Source organism: Melospiza georgiana, chromosome 15 (assembly GCF_028018845.1).
Source record: "Melospiza georgiana isolate bMelGeo1 chromosome 15, bMelGeo1.pri, whole genome shotgun sequence".
Lineage (NCBI taxonomy): Eukaryota > Metazoa > Chordata > Aves > Passeriformes > Passerellidae > Melospiza > Melospiza georgiana.
Window position 1 is genome coordinate 7,937,763 of NC_080444.1, and position 18,355 is coordinate 7,956,117.

An 18,355-nucleotide genomic window follows, 5' to 3' on the forward strand; every position below is an offset into this window, starting at 1 on the left:
TTTTATTGTCAGGGAGGAATGAGGTTTTTGAGATGAGCCCCGGAGATCACAGCACTCCGCTCTTTATTCCCGCACCACCGCGCAGCCCATGCCGGGACAGCCACGGTCTCCCGTTGTGTGCTTAGAGCCCGCGGCCGTCCCGGGTCTTGAGGAGCGCTCCGCCTCCGCCGCCATCACCGCGCTGCTCCCGGCCGCCATCTTCGTCCCGCCCCGCCGAGGCCCGCGGGCGCCATCTTGTGTCTGGGGCCGGCCCCGCCATCGCCCGGCAACGGCGGCGGGTCCGGCGGAGTCCCGGAGGCCGGGATAGCAACCGCGATAGCAAAGCCGGGCCGGGCCCCAAGGCAGGTGGATCTGGGGGTTACAAGCGGACTTTGCAGCAGGGAGCAGCCAGGCAGGGTCTGCGTGTGTGGATCTGGTGCAGGGCGGATGAAGAGAGCCAGGGCTGGGAGCGTGGGGACACGGTGGGCAGCGGGCGAGGGAAGGGTGCAGGTGCCATCGTGTGCCGTTCTCTGAGGCTCCGTCAGGATCCCCCGCAGCATCCTGCGCTCGCAGTTCTCTCCGAAAGGTTAAGAGAGCTGAGTGTGTATAGCCTGGAGAGGCAAAGGTTCCATGGAGACCTTCGACCCCGTCCGAGTGCCTAAACGGGCTCCAAAAGAGTTGGAGAGGGACTTGCGACCAGGACAGGGAGAGTCAGGAAAAGGGTGAATGGCTTCCCACTGACAGAGGACAGGGTTAGGTGGGATACTGGGGAGCCCTTCTTGGCTTTGAGGGTGATGAGGCCCTGGCACACATTGTCCAGTGAAGCTGTGGCTGCTGCATCCATGGAAATGTTCAAGGCCAGGTGGGATGGGGATTGGACCAACCTGGGATAGTGGAAGGTGATCTTGCCCATAACAGAGTGGAACTGGATGGTCTTTAGGGTCCCTCCCAACCCAAACCATTTCCTGGTGAGAAGGTTACAAATGGACACAGGTCTGTCAGAAGCCCCCTCACTGGTTCCACCACTCTCAACACAATTCTGTGCTCTCAGCTTGCCAGGGCGTCTGCTCAGTCAGAAAACCAGCATTTTGTCTGGAGCCTCTAAATACAGGAATTAAATAACCATTGAGGAATTACCAGCTCCAAGTCATTAGTCCCACCCACAGACCTCATGTGTGAGGATACAGATTTGGGGTTTGAAGGAGCCCATGGTGGATGGAGGGTGTGGGAGCACGGGGAGCCCACATCAGGGTGTGTGATAATGCCTCTCTCTCCTCATACATTGTCCAACTTAGTGAATAACAACATTAAATTTTGGCCTTATTTTCCACAAAATGCCACTGCACTGAAAATGGGAATGTGAACTACAGAGTGCTAACTTGTCCAGAGAACATCTCATGGATTTTGTGAGGTGGGTGTGACCCTTTCTGTTCCTGGAGTACATGGTGAGTGTCACCATAGGTGACTGTGCAGTAGACAAATTCCAAATGTCATGTACTGGTGTCATTGCAGTACAAAAGGGGCAAGTGAATTCTAATATAGAAGCCAGGATGGAGGCCTTAATGCCTGAACCTCAGATTTATGTGGAGAGAACTCTGGCTATCATCAAACCAGATGTCATTGATAAAGAAGAAGAAATAGAGGATGTCATTCTCCGATCAGGATTCCGCATCCTCCAGGTAACAGGCTGTGCTCCAGAGAAAATAGCTGTAGTTTATAAGTCAGGAAAATATTTTTCTGGCAAGCAAGCCAGTAACTAAGAGCTTGTGTGCCCAAAAATCGATTCATGTTCTTCATATCATTAAACATTGCTGCCAGATTCTATAAGGAGATGCTTTTTGGTGCATGGGATGGAACGGAGCAGACCAACTATATTGCTGACCACAGGAAAACACTGACTTTATTAATAAACTCAGATTTAGTAAACATGGAACAGATGTGTGAGTTTTCCAATGCAACTCTTTGGAGAGGATATAATTCAGATCTAGCAAGATTTTGTGCAGTGTGCAAGAAGATATTAGAGAATTAATTGAATTCGATAGCTGGCCAGTTGCAGCCTAGCTAATTTTTTGTTTTCATTGTTTTTACAGTAAATAGACTTTATTAATATTGAAATGAGCTTATGAATATTTAAATATGCCTGCCCGGGCGGCCGCTGGGGGGCGCTGCTCCCTCGCACCTGTGGGCGGCAGGGCCCCCTCCTCCTCCTCCCTGCAAAGACTTGTTTTGTTTTTTGTTTTGTTTTGGTTTTTTTCACTTCCTCCCTAACCTCTCTGGCCGTTTTATTTATGTGCATTTATTATTTGTATTTATTTATTTATGGATCTCTTGGAGCTACTCCAGAAGAGTTAATGAGGTTGCTCCCTGGGCTGGAGCCCCCCTGCTCATCAGAAGATGAAACAAAATCGATTATTTATTTATTTAATTGCAATATGTTAGTAGAGTCTTCTGATGTCCGCAGTGACTTTTGACACCAAAGTTATTACGACTCTGAGTATATGGAACTCTTGTGTTGTACAAGTTTGAGCTCAAAGAATGCACTTTGAATTTTTTTTGGTTGACTGTGGTTTCTGATAAGTTCCCAAAGTTGTCCTGATCCTGGCCACCTGCAGGCCAGGCAGCTATTGGGACAAAGCACTGAATGAAAAATAGAACAATTGCATAATAAACAGTGTGGGCTGGAGAGAAACTTGTTTAAAAGTAGAACATTGTGCTGAAGCAGCTGAGTAATAAAATCCTGCCCTGGTAATGCTCTTCACTTTTCCTGTACAGTGCTCTGTCATCTGGCAGCTAGGGATGGCTGTAGTTTGCCTGGGCTAAAATCACATCTTACTCAAATGGGCTCTTCCTTAATTAGCTTGGAAAACTTCTGCTCTTTGTTACTCTCTGTCTAGAGGATCCTATCTGACAGAATCAGAGGAATTTCAGAAGTTACTCTGTGTTCTTCACTTGAAGATATGACTGCAGGAGAGGACTCTATGCTGCCTTTAATTCTCTAACCTGTTTCAATGTAGCAAGCAGTTTTAATTTTTTTTTTCCTTCTACACTTTATAGAAACGGAAGCTCCAGTTAAGCCCAGAGCAATGTAGCAACTTCTATGCAGAACAATTTGGAAAAATGTTTTTTCCTAATTTAACAGCCTATATGAGTTCTGGTCCTATAGTTGCTATGGTTCTTGCTAGAAATTGTGCAGTCTCATACTGGAAGGAAATGCTTGGACCATCCAACAGCCTAAGAGCCAGGATAACTCACCCTCACAGGTAACTCACTGGCTGGCCTTGGGCAAGTCAGTAGGATTATTTTGTCATTCTTTGGATTGAGACCAGAATTCATTTTATAAAATTTATTTGTTTGTTTGTACAGTACAGATACAGGCTTCTTATCTCTTCAGTTTTCTGCAACAGCTTTTCACTGTTGTTTTTTAGTATGTAAAGTTCTCCTATTTTATGAGGAATTATGAATGTATGAATATTAAATTTTAGGTAGCTACTGCTTATGTTTAATGCAACAGCAAGCCAATGTCTTGTTAATTGGTCCATATCTATTGCTTTTCTGTGCTCTCAGGCTGCAGAGACTTGGAAGGGATTGCAGTTGCCCTCCAAGCAGTTATTTCCCTTGTTTTCAGCTTAAGAGCTCTGTATGGCACTGACGAGCTGAGAAATGGGCTCCACGGCAGTGTCAGCACCTCCTCAGCAGAGAAGGAAATTCGGTTCATATTTCCAGAAGGTAAAATGGGGCAGTTGGCTCCCTGCCAGTCCTGGGGGTGTGGAGCTCTTCCCTGTCCTGCCCTGACTCCACATACAACTGATTTAGGAGAGGTTGGGTTGGTTTGTTTGACAGGATCTCTTTATGTATAAACTGACATTTTCTGCTATGGAAGGCTTACCAAAAATCTGTCTGAGGAGCCAGTGTATTTACAGCGATTGCCTCCACCTTTCAAACTCTGCTCTGGGAACTGGAGCAGTCAAAGCTGGTAAATGAGAAGAAATGGGAAGCTATTACACTCCAGCAAGTGTTTCTGGCACAGTCAGCCTCGGTTGACTTGAGAGACTGACTCTTTTCTTGGATTCAGGCTGAGTAATTACTATTCAAAAGCAGCTGGATGCTCACATGACAGTGCAATTCCAAAGTTAAGTGCCAGGAAAAGGGCCCTAGAACCTGGAAAGGCTGCAAGAGGATCTCTGGTTTGTAATGTAACAGGATTTGCTCTGACAGAAAGGTGCACATGAAACTGATAGAAAAAGGTGTCTGATACTTTTTGTCAGTTGTATCAGGAGTTCTATAAAAGATGTTGCAGTTCCTTACAAACCTTACCCGTTGTGTAAACCATGTCTCTTCTCACCCTGACAATCAGAGCAAGACTAAAGGTGAGATTTTTAGGGTCTCCAGAAACCAGCTTCACACTGGAAGAAGAAAGTGCTAAACAAGGGATATACTGTTTGTCTTCTGCCCCAAATGCATCTTCAAGGATTCAGGTTTTCCCCAGATGATGTGACTTCCTCCCTTTTCATAATAGACTATCATTAGCACAATTACCCCAGGGACAGAGTGAAGCAGTTTAGGGAGTTCCTTTGCAGTTTGTTGTGGGAGAAGCTATAAAACCCATGATGTATTATTAACTCACTAAGGAAAAGAGCAGCTCACAAATTTACAACCTTTGAAAGGATGTTGTGTTTCATCACTGCAGAGGCTGCTTTCTAACACCTGTGCTTCCTCCTGCAGCAATCCTGGAGCCACTCCCCACTGGCCAGAGGGCTCGGGATTACCTGAACCTGTACGTGAAGCCCACGCTGCTGGCAGGGCTCACTGCCCTGTGCAAGGAGAAGCCAGCAGAGCCCATGGTACGTGCAGTGCCCACTCTGGGATGTCGGTTTCTCGGCTGTTTGGGTGACCTGGAAAGGCCCGGGGTGGCCTTGGGCAGCCCGCAATTCAAAGGACGAGAAGAGGCTTCAGATCTTTTCTCGGTCTCGGTGTTTATTAATTGTTTATCTAAAAGATTTTCTCTTGGCCTGACAGAGTCTGCACAGCAGCCAGCCATGAGCACACTGAGAGCCCCCGGGGCGGTCACCTATCTTTATACTCGAAATCATGTATACAATATTTATCATTTTTCCCCAATACCTTCTACCCTTATTAACCAGTGCACTTTTAGTAATAACCAATCCCAAAGTGCCAACATCACCACAGAAGATGGAGGCCAAGAAGAAGAAGAACAGGACACGCCCCAATTCCTCCATTACTTCTTTAGACCCCCCTGTACAGAAATCTTAAACCCTGTGTTTCACACTAATTAACTTATCCCTTCACCATTCACCCAGTGAAATCCCCCCATCCTCATACAGGTGTCGTCTCCCGTGCAGGATCAAAGTCCAGCCACCAGACACTTCTGGCAACATTCCAGGACTCCCGAGCCCCCCAAGGGTGGTCTCGGTCACTCTGCACATCAGTCCTGAGGTGCTGAGATCCCACACTGGGAGGCACTCACCAGCTGTCAGTAACTCCCTGCTCACAGCAGAGCTGCTCTGCTGGTGATGAACTGTGCTGTCAGCTGATGAGCTACTCTGTTATTTGGTTTCAGTAAGTTGATTTGTTTGTTAGAGGTGACACAAGAGCGTGTTAAAAGTCCCTAAACAAAATCAGTTTTCTTACATCTGGAGAAACGTGGTTAATGTATCTTTGTTAAAGCTCCAGTCATTCACACCAGTAGTTATTTAAGCATGCAGATAATTAATGTGCAAGTTGCTGGCAGTTGTACAGCAACCAATGTAATGATTTTACATCATTATCACATTTATAGTCAACACTGCATTTTTCTAAAGGATATTTTTCAGAAAAAAGCCTTGAAAATCACTTGGGATGTTCCTATGAACTATGTGATATACATAAGGCCATGTTTAATGTACTTTGATTGTTCCAGCTCTGTAACCTGTTCACTTTATCTGTATGTCTGGCACTGTTACCATAGAAATCTAGAAAACCGATAAAGTCCATTCCTTTGCCCAAAGGCCAAACCAATTGTAACTATTCCTAACAAATGTGTGTCTGGCCTGTGGTTTAGCACTCCAAATGATGGAGAATCTACAGTCTCCCCAGGCAATCTGTTTCAGTGCTTAATTATACTTGTTCAAAGCTTTCACTAAAAGATAGCCTAAATCTCCTGGCTCCAATTTTAAGCCCATTATCTTTTCTTCCTTTTACTATCCCCAAAAGACATTGGAGACAATGTAATATCTTTTTTTAAGCAACCTATTGCATATTTGAAGAGTATTCTCATTTTCTTTCCCTTCAGTCTTCTCTTTATTAAATACTGATTTTTTTGTTGTTCCCATAATGTCCCATCTTTCTAACTCATTGTTTTGCCTTCCAGTTAATCTGCATTCTTAGCACAATTTTCTAGTCAATTATGAGGTATCTAACAGTATATTTCTCTATCATTGAGACAGTGCTTTCCTTCCTTGCTTGTAAGAAAGCTGGATGAAGCAGTGACAGCAGCTTTGCTAAAAACATTCTATTTGCATCTTCTTTGTTGTCCATAATGTCTGTGACCTTGTAACAGAAGGAAAATAGTGTTGATTTGATACTGCTTCAGAAATAAATATTGCCTGTTGCTGTTCAGTTTGTGTTCTGCTAGGTGGCTTACAGGGAGACTGTTGGGATGCTTTTTTTCCAGTATCCTTTTCTTCTTTCCTCTCATTTTGCAGATGACATCAGAAAGTGTCTGTGCACTCAGAAATACTTGCTGTCAGCACAAAGGTTCTCTCAACCAGTTCCTTAAGCAATACAGGATAAATTTATTTGGTTCAAATGATTTGAAGATTTCTTTTTTTCCAAAGTAGCTTTCCTAAGGAGTTTTGTGTTTTGGGCTATTTTGTTTGTTTTCCATTTCTGTCTTGGGTTCTTACTACTGTGCTGTTGTTTTACCTGTCCTAGTGCTCAGCTTGGCTCTCCCTTTGCAAACCTTTAATTCGTGGTAGTAAAAGCAGAGTGTTGCTTACCTTGCCTGTCTGCTGTTCTGTCAGCTCTTTCTTCACAGTGTGCTATGAAGTTTGTTGTTCTCAGCATTCCAGAAACCAGTTGTCAACAGCCTTGTGAAGTAAATAAGGATGTGTTAAAAACTTTGCTTTACAAGTGGAGAAATCGAGGCAGAAGGTTAATTTGCCTCAGGCCAGGCCCAGACTGGCAGAGGGAATTAGGACCCAAGACATTCCTGCCTCCCACATTCTCATTTAAGTACAATGCTGGAAAACTTAAAAGATGAATTTCAAAAAGCAGCCATGTTTGGGTTTTATGTTTTAGGTACTGTAAGGTGATTCAGTGCAGAAGGCTGGCACTCTTAGTGAATTAAGTATCTCTGAGTGTTGTCAGCAGTAATATTTCATTAAGCAGTTTCATGCATATTGTACAGCAGCATTCCAGAACAGAGCTGGCTGAATTATTTGAACTATGGCTGTAATGGTCTTATACTTTCACAGAGATAAACATTGCCAGGACAAGTTGTCTTCTATAGGTCATGGTGCATTGTTCAAAAGCAGTGTAGGCTGGGAAGATTTAATAAAACATTTTTAAAAAACAGGTTATCTGCATGTCCATTTCTTTCTAAAAGGGCTGAATTTTGTAGCACAGTAGGAGAGTATCTGTAGCAGAGCTTTCAAATAATGCCTTTATATATAATAATGCTTTTATAATATTCTGCTATAAACTTCATAGAAAGCAACAGAAAGCTGAAAACATTTGGGTTTTTTTGTTTTTTGTTCACAGATTTGGCTTGCTGACTGGCTGATTGAACACAACCCTAACAAACCTAAGCTACAGTATCATGTCTCTCAGCAAGAGCATCAGCAGTGAGAGCTTGGGGAAACCATCTCACCCATTCCAAGTTACAGATGTGTGTTGTCATTTTTGGTGTGTCCTTTGACTCCATAACCACCTCTGTCTAAAGTAAATGCATTTGTCATAACTGCTTGTGTCCTCATGGGATAAATAACCCTACACTTAGCCAGGATGTAGTGGTTCTAATACCTTCTCTACTGACAGAGGGAATGTAGAATTACACAATAAATTTATTGCACTGGGTGATTAGAAAAAGACAATGTTCTCAGTGGTTGTGACTTACTGCTGTTGTCCACATTTTTCTTAGTTTGGCTGTGTGGGAGAACAAAATCATTTACAGCAGTGTGGATTCCCAAATGAAGTCCACCTGGCCTGTGCTTTGCAATGCCAAGGGTTGTGTTTCAGCAATTTTTTAGCATAAATGCAGTTATGAAGGGAGGTACTTGGATATAATGTAGAAAGCAATCACTGGAGGCATGTTAGCAACTTTGGAATTTCAATTGCCGATGACATCACCCAGCTAAGGTTGTCCTTGAAGATGATTCACTGAAGTCTGATGTATATTGTCAGAATGTAATCTGAAGGATTTATTTGAAGGTACATTCAATGCACCTTTCCCATCTCAGTGGCAAAGGGCTCAGGGACTATAAATAACAAGAAGATGTATTTTAGTCAAGTTCTAAGGTTGTCTTCCAACATTTGTTTGCAATAAAGGTGCTTAATTGGAACAGCTCACCTTAAGAGTGTTTTCTGTGTTCTCCTGCTCCTAAATGTACACAAATTTCTGTTTTTCTCAAACTTTCATGTGTTCTGTTGAAGAATTTCACAAGAGTGCTCTTCCAATGGGTTAATCCCACGCTATTTCCTTTATGAAGTAACTAAACTGTTTTTTGGGGATGTGGGGCTTTTTCATTTTCTTCAAAGAGCTGTACTTATACTGTTAACTTCAAGCTTTGTATCTTATGGTTTGACTGGCTATAATGAAGAAAACTGTAATTTTCATAACTCTGAAATAAGAGTATGCTTGACTAATACTAAACAAACAAGCAATTTCATAATTTGTTTCATGAAAAAACTTGCTTCCCCAATTTGAGTAATTATGAGAAACATAAGTCATTTTTCAGTAACATCAAACTTTGTTGAAGTGAATTGTTTATCTTCTCAGTGGAACAAGCCACTATTGCCAGCCCAGATAACAAACATTTATAAACTGGTCCCTACAGTTCCAAAACCTAAAAATCTTGAGACTGCCAAGATAAGGAAAAAAAAAGAAAGCTCAAACCCTCAAATAATGAAGAATAAAAGTATGAGGTGGTTAGAAATACAGTAAATAGATCTGTTTTCAACCAGTTTATTTTGCCTATAATTATTGTCCCCATATGTGTCTGATTGCTCCAATTACAGGACGGTTGTGCTTTGTGGTTTCCTGTCAGCCAAAGAAAAAAATATATTTTCTGAAGATGTCAGAAACCAAAACTTGGTGAATTCGCAAGGCATTCCCCTGTATTTGGTTAGTTACTACGACATTTGCCTGCTTATTTTGATGTGCTACTGTTTGACAATAAATGCATCTTTAATGTTCCTGCTGGAGTTTTCAGTTTTGTTTTTATGCCAGAGCTGTGTTATGTTGGATGAGAATAGGTGGGTCCTTACCCGGGGGGTGGGAGCAAGGACAAGAGCAGCTGGTGTTGCAAATGTCACCTTTGTCACCCACACAGTACAGACTCTGTCATTCAGGTGTTCATCTCTCATGGAATTATTCTCTCCTGTTGGAGCTAACACCCTCAATTGCTGGCTGGTGTTTGCTTCCATTTGCCTAAGGAAAAGGTGGAAAGAGAGAAGCTGCCTTTATCCCATGGGTGCCATCCTGAGTCCCTGTGTCCCTGCACACAGGACAAGCATTGATCAGCTGAGATCTGAGGAACCTGCATTAACAGGGATGTGGGCAGAGGGTCAGTGCCGGGAATGTGCAGTGGCAGAGCAGCCTGATCCCGTGGGGGGAGCTGTGACACCACAGGAGAGGCTGCTGGGGCATGTGCTGCTACATTTCTCATGGACTTTGAGTTTTTTATTTAACCCTGAGTGGTACAGGCTTGGCCAGGGTTATAAATCTGTAGCACAGAAAATGGAGCTTTGGGGAAAAGCCCAGATTGACTGAAAGCTGTGTTTCCATTCAATGTCAGCAAGGTGAGATATTCTCTGTGGGAACGAGTGACCTCTCCTCTCCCTCTGTCAAACCAAAATAATTACCTTGCCTTTTGAGTTCTATTGGGCATTTTTAGCTTTGAGGGAGTTCATTTTAGTTTTACTGCCTGAGTGCTGGAATGGATCTGTGTCCATACAATGAGTAGTTCAGTCTGTTTCCCATAATTCTGTTTTTTCAACAGAGCTCCTCCTGGAACTTTGCTTATCATATGCTTGCTATCACCTGCACTGGAAGTTGTTCTTGGAACTATACAGATTGAGCTAGGCTTGAAGTATGTGATTGTTCAGCCTTCCTGTCTCACAAGAGATTTATTATCTTCAGGAAGAGTTAAACTGCCAGGAACCTTGGATGTACTTTAGAGATGGCAGAAGCCTCAGCCAAAGGCAGTTTCCCATTGCCTGCATCTATCAGAGCAATCCAGCGTGCCAGGCTTCAGAAATGAGTCCCTGGCCAGAGCTTGGGATTGTCATTCAGGAAATTTAAGATTGTTTCATGGAGATTTGCAAACTCCTGCTTTTGTCATGTAGGAAAAGAAGAGAAGATTTGTGTTTATTCCTTTATTTAAGCTATTAATCCTGACCATCCTTTAAACAGTTGATGAGGGTCAGTGTTCAGTCATTCAGAGTATTCAGATCAAGATGATTTGTGTTCTGCACAGTAAATGTTGGCTATTTTTGGTGGTACCCAACAACAGCTCATCCTCTGAAAATGTGAGAGTGGTTCTTCAGTTTTCTTTTAAAAAACAAAATCAGAAGAGAATTTTTGTTGTTGTTGTTGTTGGAAAGACTTTTTGCACATCATATAAAGATCATCATAAAGAGATAACTTGCAATTGTTTTTGCAGTGCCATTTCCTTTTAGTAGATTTGTCCTTGGACTAGAAATAGGACTTCAGTCCTCTCTACTCATTACATGATTTGCTTTACTCAAGCAGACTTGGCACAAGCCAGCGTGGCAGTGTCACCAGCACCATCAGAGCAAAGAGGATCTTCCCGGTTCTGCTGTTGGTGAAACAGGAAAACCTGGTGCTTTAGGATGGTCCATCAGGAGCAGCTGCCTGCACCCAGAAACCTCCCCTGGTGTGGAGGAGCTCCTCCGGGTGTGGAGCGTGTCAGCAGCAGTGACTGATGTGTGCAGTCTCCTTGGGGGATGCCTGTCACACCATTGTCTTGCTGCCTCCTGCCAAGTGATCGTGGGGACACTGCCAAAGCTCAGGGGAGAGCTTCTTGTTGGTCTTCTGAGCCAGAAATGAGGTATTGTTGTGAGACAGAGCAGCTGGTGGGAGAAGAAGGCAGTTTGCAGACAAGTGGGTGAATGATACTCTAATAATGGTAGCACTGAAGGATGGAGAATTCAGTTCAGTGCTTGTGAGTGTTTTAGGGCTGAGGGAGGCAATGCTTTCTCACAAAGATCTTCATGCTGTGCCTTGCTGGGTGTGCTTATACTTGTCTAGTGTGGCATCAAGTTGTCCCTTGAGAACTCCTGGGAACCCCATCTTGCTCAGCTGTGGTGCTATTCTGAAGCATGATTATTAAACAAATAAACCCAAAACACAGCTCTGGTATAATATCTGCAACTTTGTTACCATCATGTTTAATTTATTGAAAAGTCTTTTCACCTGGGTTTGGAATCAACCTGGATGGATCCTGTGTGGCCAGAGAGAAAAGTTGGGTGCTGTCTGTCAGCTGCAGACTGCCTGAGCAAGCAATCACATGTGAACTCACCCTAAGTTCCAGGGAATTTTTATGTGCAAGAACCTAATTTGGCTCTAAATTCTCCTGGCTTTAGTAAACTACTCTACAAACCACCCATGCTTCTTTATCATCTCTTTATAATCAATGCTTAAGCTCTCATTTCCTTGCTAGGGGACAGTTGTGTTTTTGTCATCCTTCCAGAATCTGCACGGATTGTCAGGTTACGAAATTCTGCTTTGTCAAAAGCAACATCTTGCTGCTCTGCTGGCTGGTGGTTCTTATCTCCCTTAGGTGTTGTAAAGTGTTTTCTTTCTGGGTGGCATTCCTGGTGCTGTGTGAATGAGGCAGTGTTCTGTCCATGTTTAGTTTTGTGCCAGGCCTGGTCTCTGTGTGAGAGAATTCCCAGCAGTGTTTAACAGACGCGTGTGGACAAATCTCCTGCTTGCCCCATAAAGCACTTTAACCATGGGCCACCATAAAGCACTCATTACAGAGCACTGTTTAAACTTCTGAGATTAACACAGTCTCTCAATTGCACTTAACTTATTTTTATAATGTGTAATTTAGCAACTGAACTGTGGAAAGTTATGGCATAGCAAGGTCTTCTTAAGAACAGTGGTTTCAGCTGTGCTTTTAGGTGCCTTCGCTGTAAATACAGAGCAATTCCATTCTGTTAGTTAAAAGAGAGAGGGAAAATAGGATAATTTCTGGGAGCTGCTCAGATGGTGCGTGTGCATCTGAAATGTATTGTCAGGTGTTGGCACGGCACATTTTCCACATTTATGGAAAGCAAAGAGCTTGTGCCTGATTTCTCAGGAGCCAGACTTGGACAATGCTGTTCCCTGCATGCAGAACACTCTGGCAGTTGCCATTTTGCTCAGGGAGTTGTGCAATGCTATTTTTGCCTGGATGAAGAAAGTTTGATCAAGCCTCTGTTTGAAAACCAGATGCTTTTTCTGTAGCCAGCACACATCTCGATAGCTGAGATCCTTCCCTGCTAGTTCCCAACTGAACTATCCCACGAGAATTTCAGAAGTATTTCAGAATACTTGTTTTCTTCCCAGCTCTTCCATGTAAATATACTGAATTGACCAGCAAAGTTTTGACCGTGACTGTCTTTGTTTTGCAAAGTTCTCTTGTAAACAGGCTCTGTGGGGCTTCCCCAAATAGCCCCATCAGTGCAACTGAATGGGAGCAACAAAGGCATAGGAAATGAAATGTCCATTCCTTTTCTTATTCATGTAAATGATAGTTCATCATACTGTTTATTAGCTTCATATAGTCAGGATCTGTGATGGTTCTTAAGGCTTTTATTGCTTTTTTTTCTCCTTTAATGAGCTGCAATAAAACATTGCCTTGCCAAGGTGCTGACCCAGTGCTGAGGCATTCTCCAAACTTAGCATTATTATTGGTTTTAATTAGTCATTACCCATCACAGCACAGAACAGCCATGATATATCTTTACTAGTTGTCCTCTCTCTCTGCAAAATGTTCCTTTTTAAGGTGATTTGGGGATTCTTGGAATGAACAAGTCATCCATAAACCTGGTTTTAATAATGATACTTGGTTTCTTTATAATATCTCTCCTCAGTGGATGGGCAATGACGTAGAGAGGAACTGGCGGTACACAGGTGGTGCAAGTGTGAAGGTGAGGAATGGAGATGTGAAAAGACTCCTTGTGTCCTCCCTTGGAGCAGCAGGAGGATCTAGAATCACAGAATCATGGAAAACAGGGGCAAATGCACGAGCAGATGGTTACTGCACGTGCTCTGTGAAAATGCCTACTTGGAGGTAGGGATAGGGAGTTAACACCTGTGTTCTCAAGGTCTGCCAGGGACTTGATTCTTGGATCACTTGGCATCTTTCATGTTGAATCTTTTCTTTGGAGGCTTTTCTACCTGAATATGGGTAGAGGGTTTCTCTCTGTGGTATCAGGTTTTAATGAAGATAGCTCTATCACTCCAGTAATGCTGTTGCAAGTCTGCTAATCACTTCTGGACTCCATAAAGCAGTCATCAAAAATGAGCAGTCAGTTTTCTTTCATCTCTGGGAGTGGAATCAGGCAGAGCTGGCACAGCTGTGAGCTGTGCATGGAATGAGCAGGTTTGAGCACAGCTCCTGGGTGGGAGTGATTCCTCTCCAGGGTACAGATGGGGCTGGGGCTGGGAGGATCTGTGCTCCTCTGCCCCAGCTGCACCTCCAACTGCTTTCTTGTGTGTTCTGTTCTGTGTTGCTGTCTGCAGCCACCGAAGGTGATGATCCAAGGGGAAATCACACGGAGTTCATTGACACTGTGTTTAGAGCTGTGAGCAGAACAGGTAAAGGCCAAATGAGGACATGTGGGATCCTCTGCTCTGTTCCAACAACACAGAAATTAAATGTTTCCTTAAAACAGGAGATTCACCCTTCAGAGCTCTGACCCAGCTCCTCTCAGCTCAGCCGTGATCACAGCTTCAGGAGGACTGGCCTGGGCACACAGAGCAAAGGCTGACAGAAAATTAAAATTTGTAGCCATTTTTATTCTGCTCCAGCTGTTGGGTTTCTTTATAGGTACAAACAGTTGTGACTTTTATCAGCTGACATGAGGAAAAAGGGGTAAAGTAAAGTATATTTTTAAGTTTAAACATTTTATGTGTGCTCTTATCTTAGAGATTTGCTGCAGAAGATGATGTTTGGTCATGTCCTTGGGTCCTACCATCTGGTATAATTCTACTGACAGATTATATTAATTTGGGTATGACCTGAGACTGTAACATCCTGACAGCATAACCTGGCAGCTTTTGATTTTCATTCCCTTGTACTGACAAGAAATTGGATCTTTATTTAACTATCTATCCAGTTCCAATGAAAATTAATAGTTTCATTGTCACCTAGTGTTAATTTACAATTCTGCTACAGGTTTTCTTTTAAGGTTGAGAAAGTTTAAATAGAGAATAATTTTCATTTGTGTGTGCCAACCCACCCTTGGATGTGAAATAGCTGTACTTGGTGCCAGGGGAATTTTCCAAATATCCATTATGTCTTTTATGTGCCCACATGTGTACCATTAAAGGGTTTCTGCTCATGGAGGCTGTAGGATTTCCACACTGGTTCAGAGGTGACACATTACTGATGAGAATTTGCTTATTTTTATAGAAAAAAATTATCTTCTAAAAGTTTTGACTTCCCCTGGTCCATAGTGCCAGGGGAACGTGTTGAGGCATGCCCTTTTCTGTTTGCTTTCAACAACAATGGGAATTCTTCAGTTAAGTACAAAAAATGGAAATTTCCTTTCTTTCTGCCCCTCTCAAGGATATTTAGGTAACTGAAGCACATTCACACTTGGAGAGATGGGGCTGTTTTGCAAGGGAAAACCAAAACATTCCAGTGCAGCTAATATTGCAGCTCCTCTGGTGTCTTAAGTTCAGGCCACAGCAGGAGGTGCAGATATCCAAGGGGAATGCAGTAACTTTTTGGATCTTTTCTTTGGAAGAAATAATAAGATGAGTAACAGTTAACCCATTCAGCTAAGTTAGTAAGGCTCTGGGGGATGAGAGAGAAATGGGATGTTCTTAGTTCTAGTGGTTTGCTCTACAGAAAATAAATCTCTTACATCCCTTCAGGTCCAATCAATACATTTGTCTTCATTGCAGGCAGCATAAATTTGCTTCTTTCCTTACAACCTTCTCTTCCACCCCTCCTTGAGATGTCCAAGGCTGATGAGATGATTGTGCTTTGATTATCCTGCTCTGCCAAACCAGTGGGCTCCCCTCTCCAGGAGAGAAGAGCTCTGCAGGGCAAGTGCCAGAATGTTGGCACAAAGCATTCTGTTCCTCTCCCATGATGAATGTGGAAGGAGTGTTTTTAAGCAGTTTGTAATTTGTCACAGTGAGACTTGCAATGGGAAACATGCCACAGCAGAGGCAGCCAGGGCCATAAAGTGCTGCTGCTGGGAAGTGAGGATTATTCTAACACAGGTGATGTCTCCAGGGGGTGTATTCCTCAGGAGCTGGGGCGTGGATGAGCAGTCAAACCTTTGAGGAGCAGGGTGAAAGCCAATATGTCCATGGTGACAGGGACACAGCTGGAATTAAGAAGGATGACTAGCACATCCAAACCCTTTTTAAAAGGATTTTGATTGTTTTTTTCTCTAATGATCTTTTCTGGTTTCATTTATTTAGCTGTCTCGAGAGTCCACATCTTTCAGGCAGCAGAGAAGTGTCTCCCCTGGTGTCTCAGAAAATGGGGTTTTGTGTTTTGGCCTCTCAGAGGGAGCTGCACACTGGTGCCAGGGGTGAGCAGGGACTGTGCCTTTGCTCTCTGCCTGTCTCTGGCACTCAGTGCTTGTGCAACTCCTCTCAGCAGAGCTTTGCTGCTTTCTGCTTTCCTTTCTCCACCTCTGGGCCTCGATGTCACCGTGTGGCTTTGGAAAGAAATCAGTCACCCATCCTTCAAAATGCAGGTCAGGGTGCTGCTTGTTCAAGGAGCAGCACCTGAAGGTCAGTTCTGTTATTCCATCACTCCTTAATTGATATGTTTTCCTAAAAGCCAGTAATCTCCTAGGAAGGCATGTCCTGTCTGGGAAAATAAAGCAAGACATATAAATTGCTTTAATGGGGTGCTCTAGTACATTTATATCTTCTTAAAAGGAAGCTAAACCACATGCATGAGATGATAGATGAGTTTATTTTCACATGTGGATTTAATAACCTACCAAGATGTAGCTGCATATTTAGTGCTCAAAGTCATCTCCAGGAAAACAGCTCCCTGGGGTGAGGTCAGTGTCTGCTTACAGCCAAGAGAATGAGTGAAGGGGTTTGTCAGTGGTTAGCTTGGTTAGGAGGCAGGATGGTTCATATGATACTGAACTGATCAGGGTGATGTGGAAATAAATTTTATCTTCTGCACAGGGCAGAGAGAGTGGAAGTGCCCCTGAGACCATCTGGGGTTTAGAACTCTGAGGAGCTGGAAGGAGCTGACTGTCACTCTGTTCTCTTTGTAGCACTGTTTGTTACTCTTCCCAAATATTTATTGGATCATAGTTGTAATTAAATTTGTGCTGAAAATGTACAGAGCACTCTGTACTTAGTGTAACATGAAACCAGAGATGCTCTGCACTGGAGCAGTACAGTGGCAGGTCTTGGAATGGGAGATAATCCAAGAGCCTTCCCTGTTGATATGGCACTTGCAGAGTTAAAGCACAGGAAATTGTGAATTTTGGCTCCATCCTGTTTGACCATTTACACAATCTCCTTATCAATGTACCTGGCCTGGTCCTGGCAGATTGGATGGTGTCTGGATGCAAGAGGCACAATTTAGTGCTCCCAGCTGCTTGAAAGGGACTGGACAGTGATTTGTGAGCTCTCTGCTGATGGGTGAGATAAAGGGATGTCCTCTGCCCTGCCAGAGCTGGGCCAGCTCCCCAGGCACACCTTGGAGCTGGAGCTGGGTGCAGGCTGTGCATTGATCATTCCTGATCATTCCTGATGATTTCTGATCATTCCTGATCGTTCCTGAATTCCACACAGCTCTCATGGCCTGTGCTAGGTGAGAGAAGGAAATCAGTGTGCCAAAAGCATACAGATGTTTATCATGGAATTCAAATAGCAGGTTGGTTGGTAAATCAAGGGCTGAGGCCTGAGATGACAGCACTTACAGCCCGTGGGGGAAAGCCCATGGGACAAACAAGAAACAGGACTGTGAAGCAGTCCAGGCTGGGAAGAACAACTGTGTTTGCCCTGGGATAAATCTTATTAACTTAAGCACATCAAAGCATAAATGTATTGTCTTACTCCTGAACTTGAGCAAAGCCATCCTGAGAATCTCTTCCCAGTGCTCCTGTCCAGGACTGGCTGGTGCTCCTGTGCCACATCTGCAGCCTGGCCCTGCCTGGAATTACCTGCTCTCCTGACACCTGTGGTGCAGCTGTGATGCTGGGAGTGCTTGGCACCTCGGGAGGTGTTCAGGGCTGAGTTAATTTAATTATTCTCCTGCTCATTGGCTTCAAAATCCACTTAGGGAGGAGGTGCCTTGTCCCTATCACAACTGATGGCAGCTGGCCAGCAGAAATCTGCCTGGCAGGAGTGGGAAGGAAGAGCTGGGCCAGAGTAGGTTTAGCTTCAAGGCACTGGGCAAAAGGGAGAGAAATAGAAATTACTGCCTTTAAAACTGCCAGCTCTGCTCTTGATGGATGATCCCCTGGAAGTGCCAGGCCAGGAGCCCCAGCTCTGGGAGTTAGAGAAGCCTGTGGAACTGAGAAGAGATGGGAGAAGACAAAATGTGTCCAGGCTTGATCTGAGTCAATAGAGTCCCACTGACACCACAACGCAACATTTCAGGCCAGGCCCTGCTCAGAGCCCAGGCTGGGTGCTGGCAGCCATGGTCCCAGCAGAGCTGACAACCAGCAAACTCAGCCCAGGCATGGCCCCAGTTTGAGCCCAGGAGAGGCAACCCCTGTGCCTCTCCCCACTGTTTTACTGTCCTTCCACTGAGCTCACCATTACCATCTTTTATGGCATCAAATGTGCTGTTGAAAGCATCAGAGGAGGAAATGAAGGGCCCTTTACTGTCCAGGCTCTGTGCTCACACATCCCCTGATGAGCTATTCTCACAAGGGGCTTCAATTAATGTTGCATGGGACACTGAGGAAAGAATAGGGAGAAAGAATA

At 44.0% G+C, this 18,355-nt stretch overlaps 1 protein-coding gene across 2 annotated transcripts; it reads left to right on the forward strand.

Moving 5' to 3' along the window:
* The first annotated feature begins 251 nt into the window (after positions 1 to 251).
* On the forward strand, positions 252 to 9,363 carry NME5 (NME/NM23 family member 5). Of its 2 annotated transcripts, XM_058034761.1 has the most exons (7): positions 252 to 345; positions 1,350 to 1,390; positions 1,492 to 1,658; positions 3,034 to 3,239; positions 3,605 to 3,705; positions 4,702 to 4,820; positions 7,738 to 9,363. In XM_058034761.1, the coding sequence occupies exons 3-7, from the start codon at positions 1,530 to 1,532 to the stop codon at positions 7,822 to 7,824; spliced, it is 642 nt and encodes a 213-aa protein (XP_057890744.1). In that variant the 5' UTR covers positions 252 to 345; positions 1,350 to 1,390; positions 1,492 to 1,529; the 3' UTR covers positions 7,825 to 9,363. The 2 variants fall into 2 exon arrangements, with proteins under 2 accessions (XP_057890744.1, XP_057890743.1); XM_058034760.1 differs by lacking the exon at positions 252 to 345 and having other exon boundaries at positions 901 to 1,390.
* The last annotated feature ends 8,992 nt before the right edge of the window (positions 9,364 to 18,355 follow it).

Excerpts from the sequence above, each read along its gene's own strand:
- NME5 (XM_058034761.1), top strand. The coding sequence starts at position 1,530 with ATGGAGGCCTTAATGCCTGAACCTCAGATTTATGTGGAGAGAACTCTG. Across the intron at positions 1,659-3,033 it reads CAGGATTCCGCATCCTCCAG|AAACGGAAGCTCCAGTTAAG; the intron begins GTAACAGGCTGT and ends TACACTTTATAG. Across the intron at positions 3,240-3,604 it reads AGGATAACTCACCCTCACAG|CTTAAGAGCTCTGTATGGCA; the intron begins GTAACTCACTGG and ends CCTTGTTTTCAG.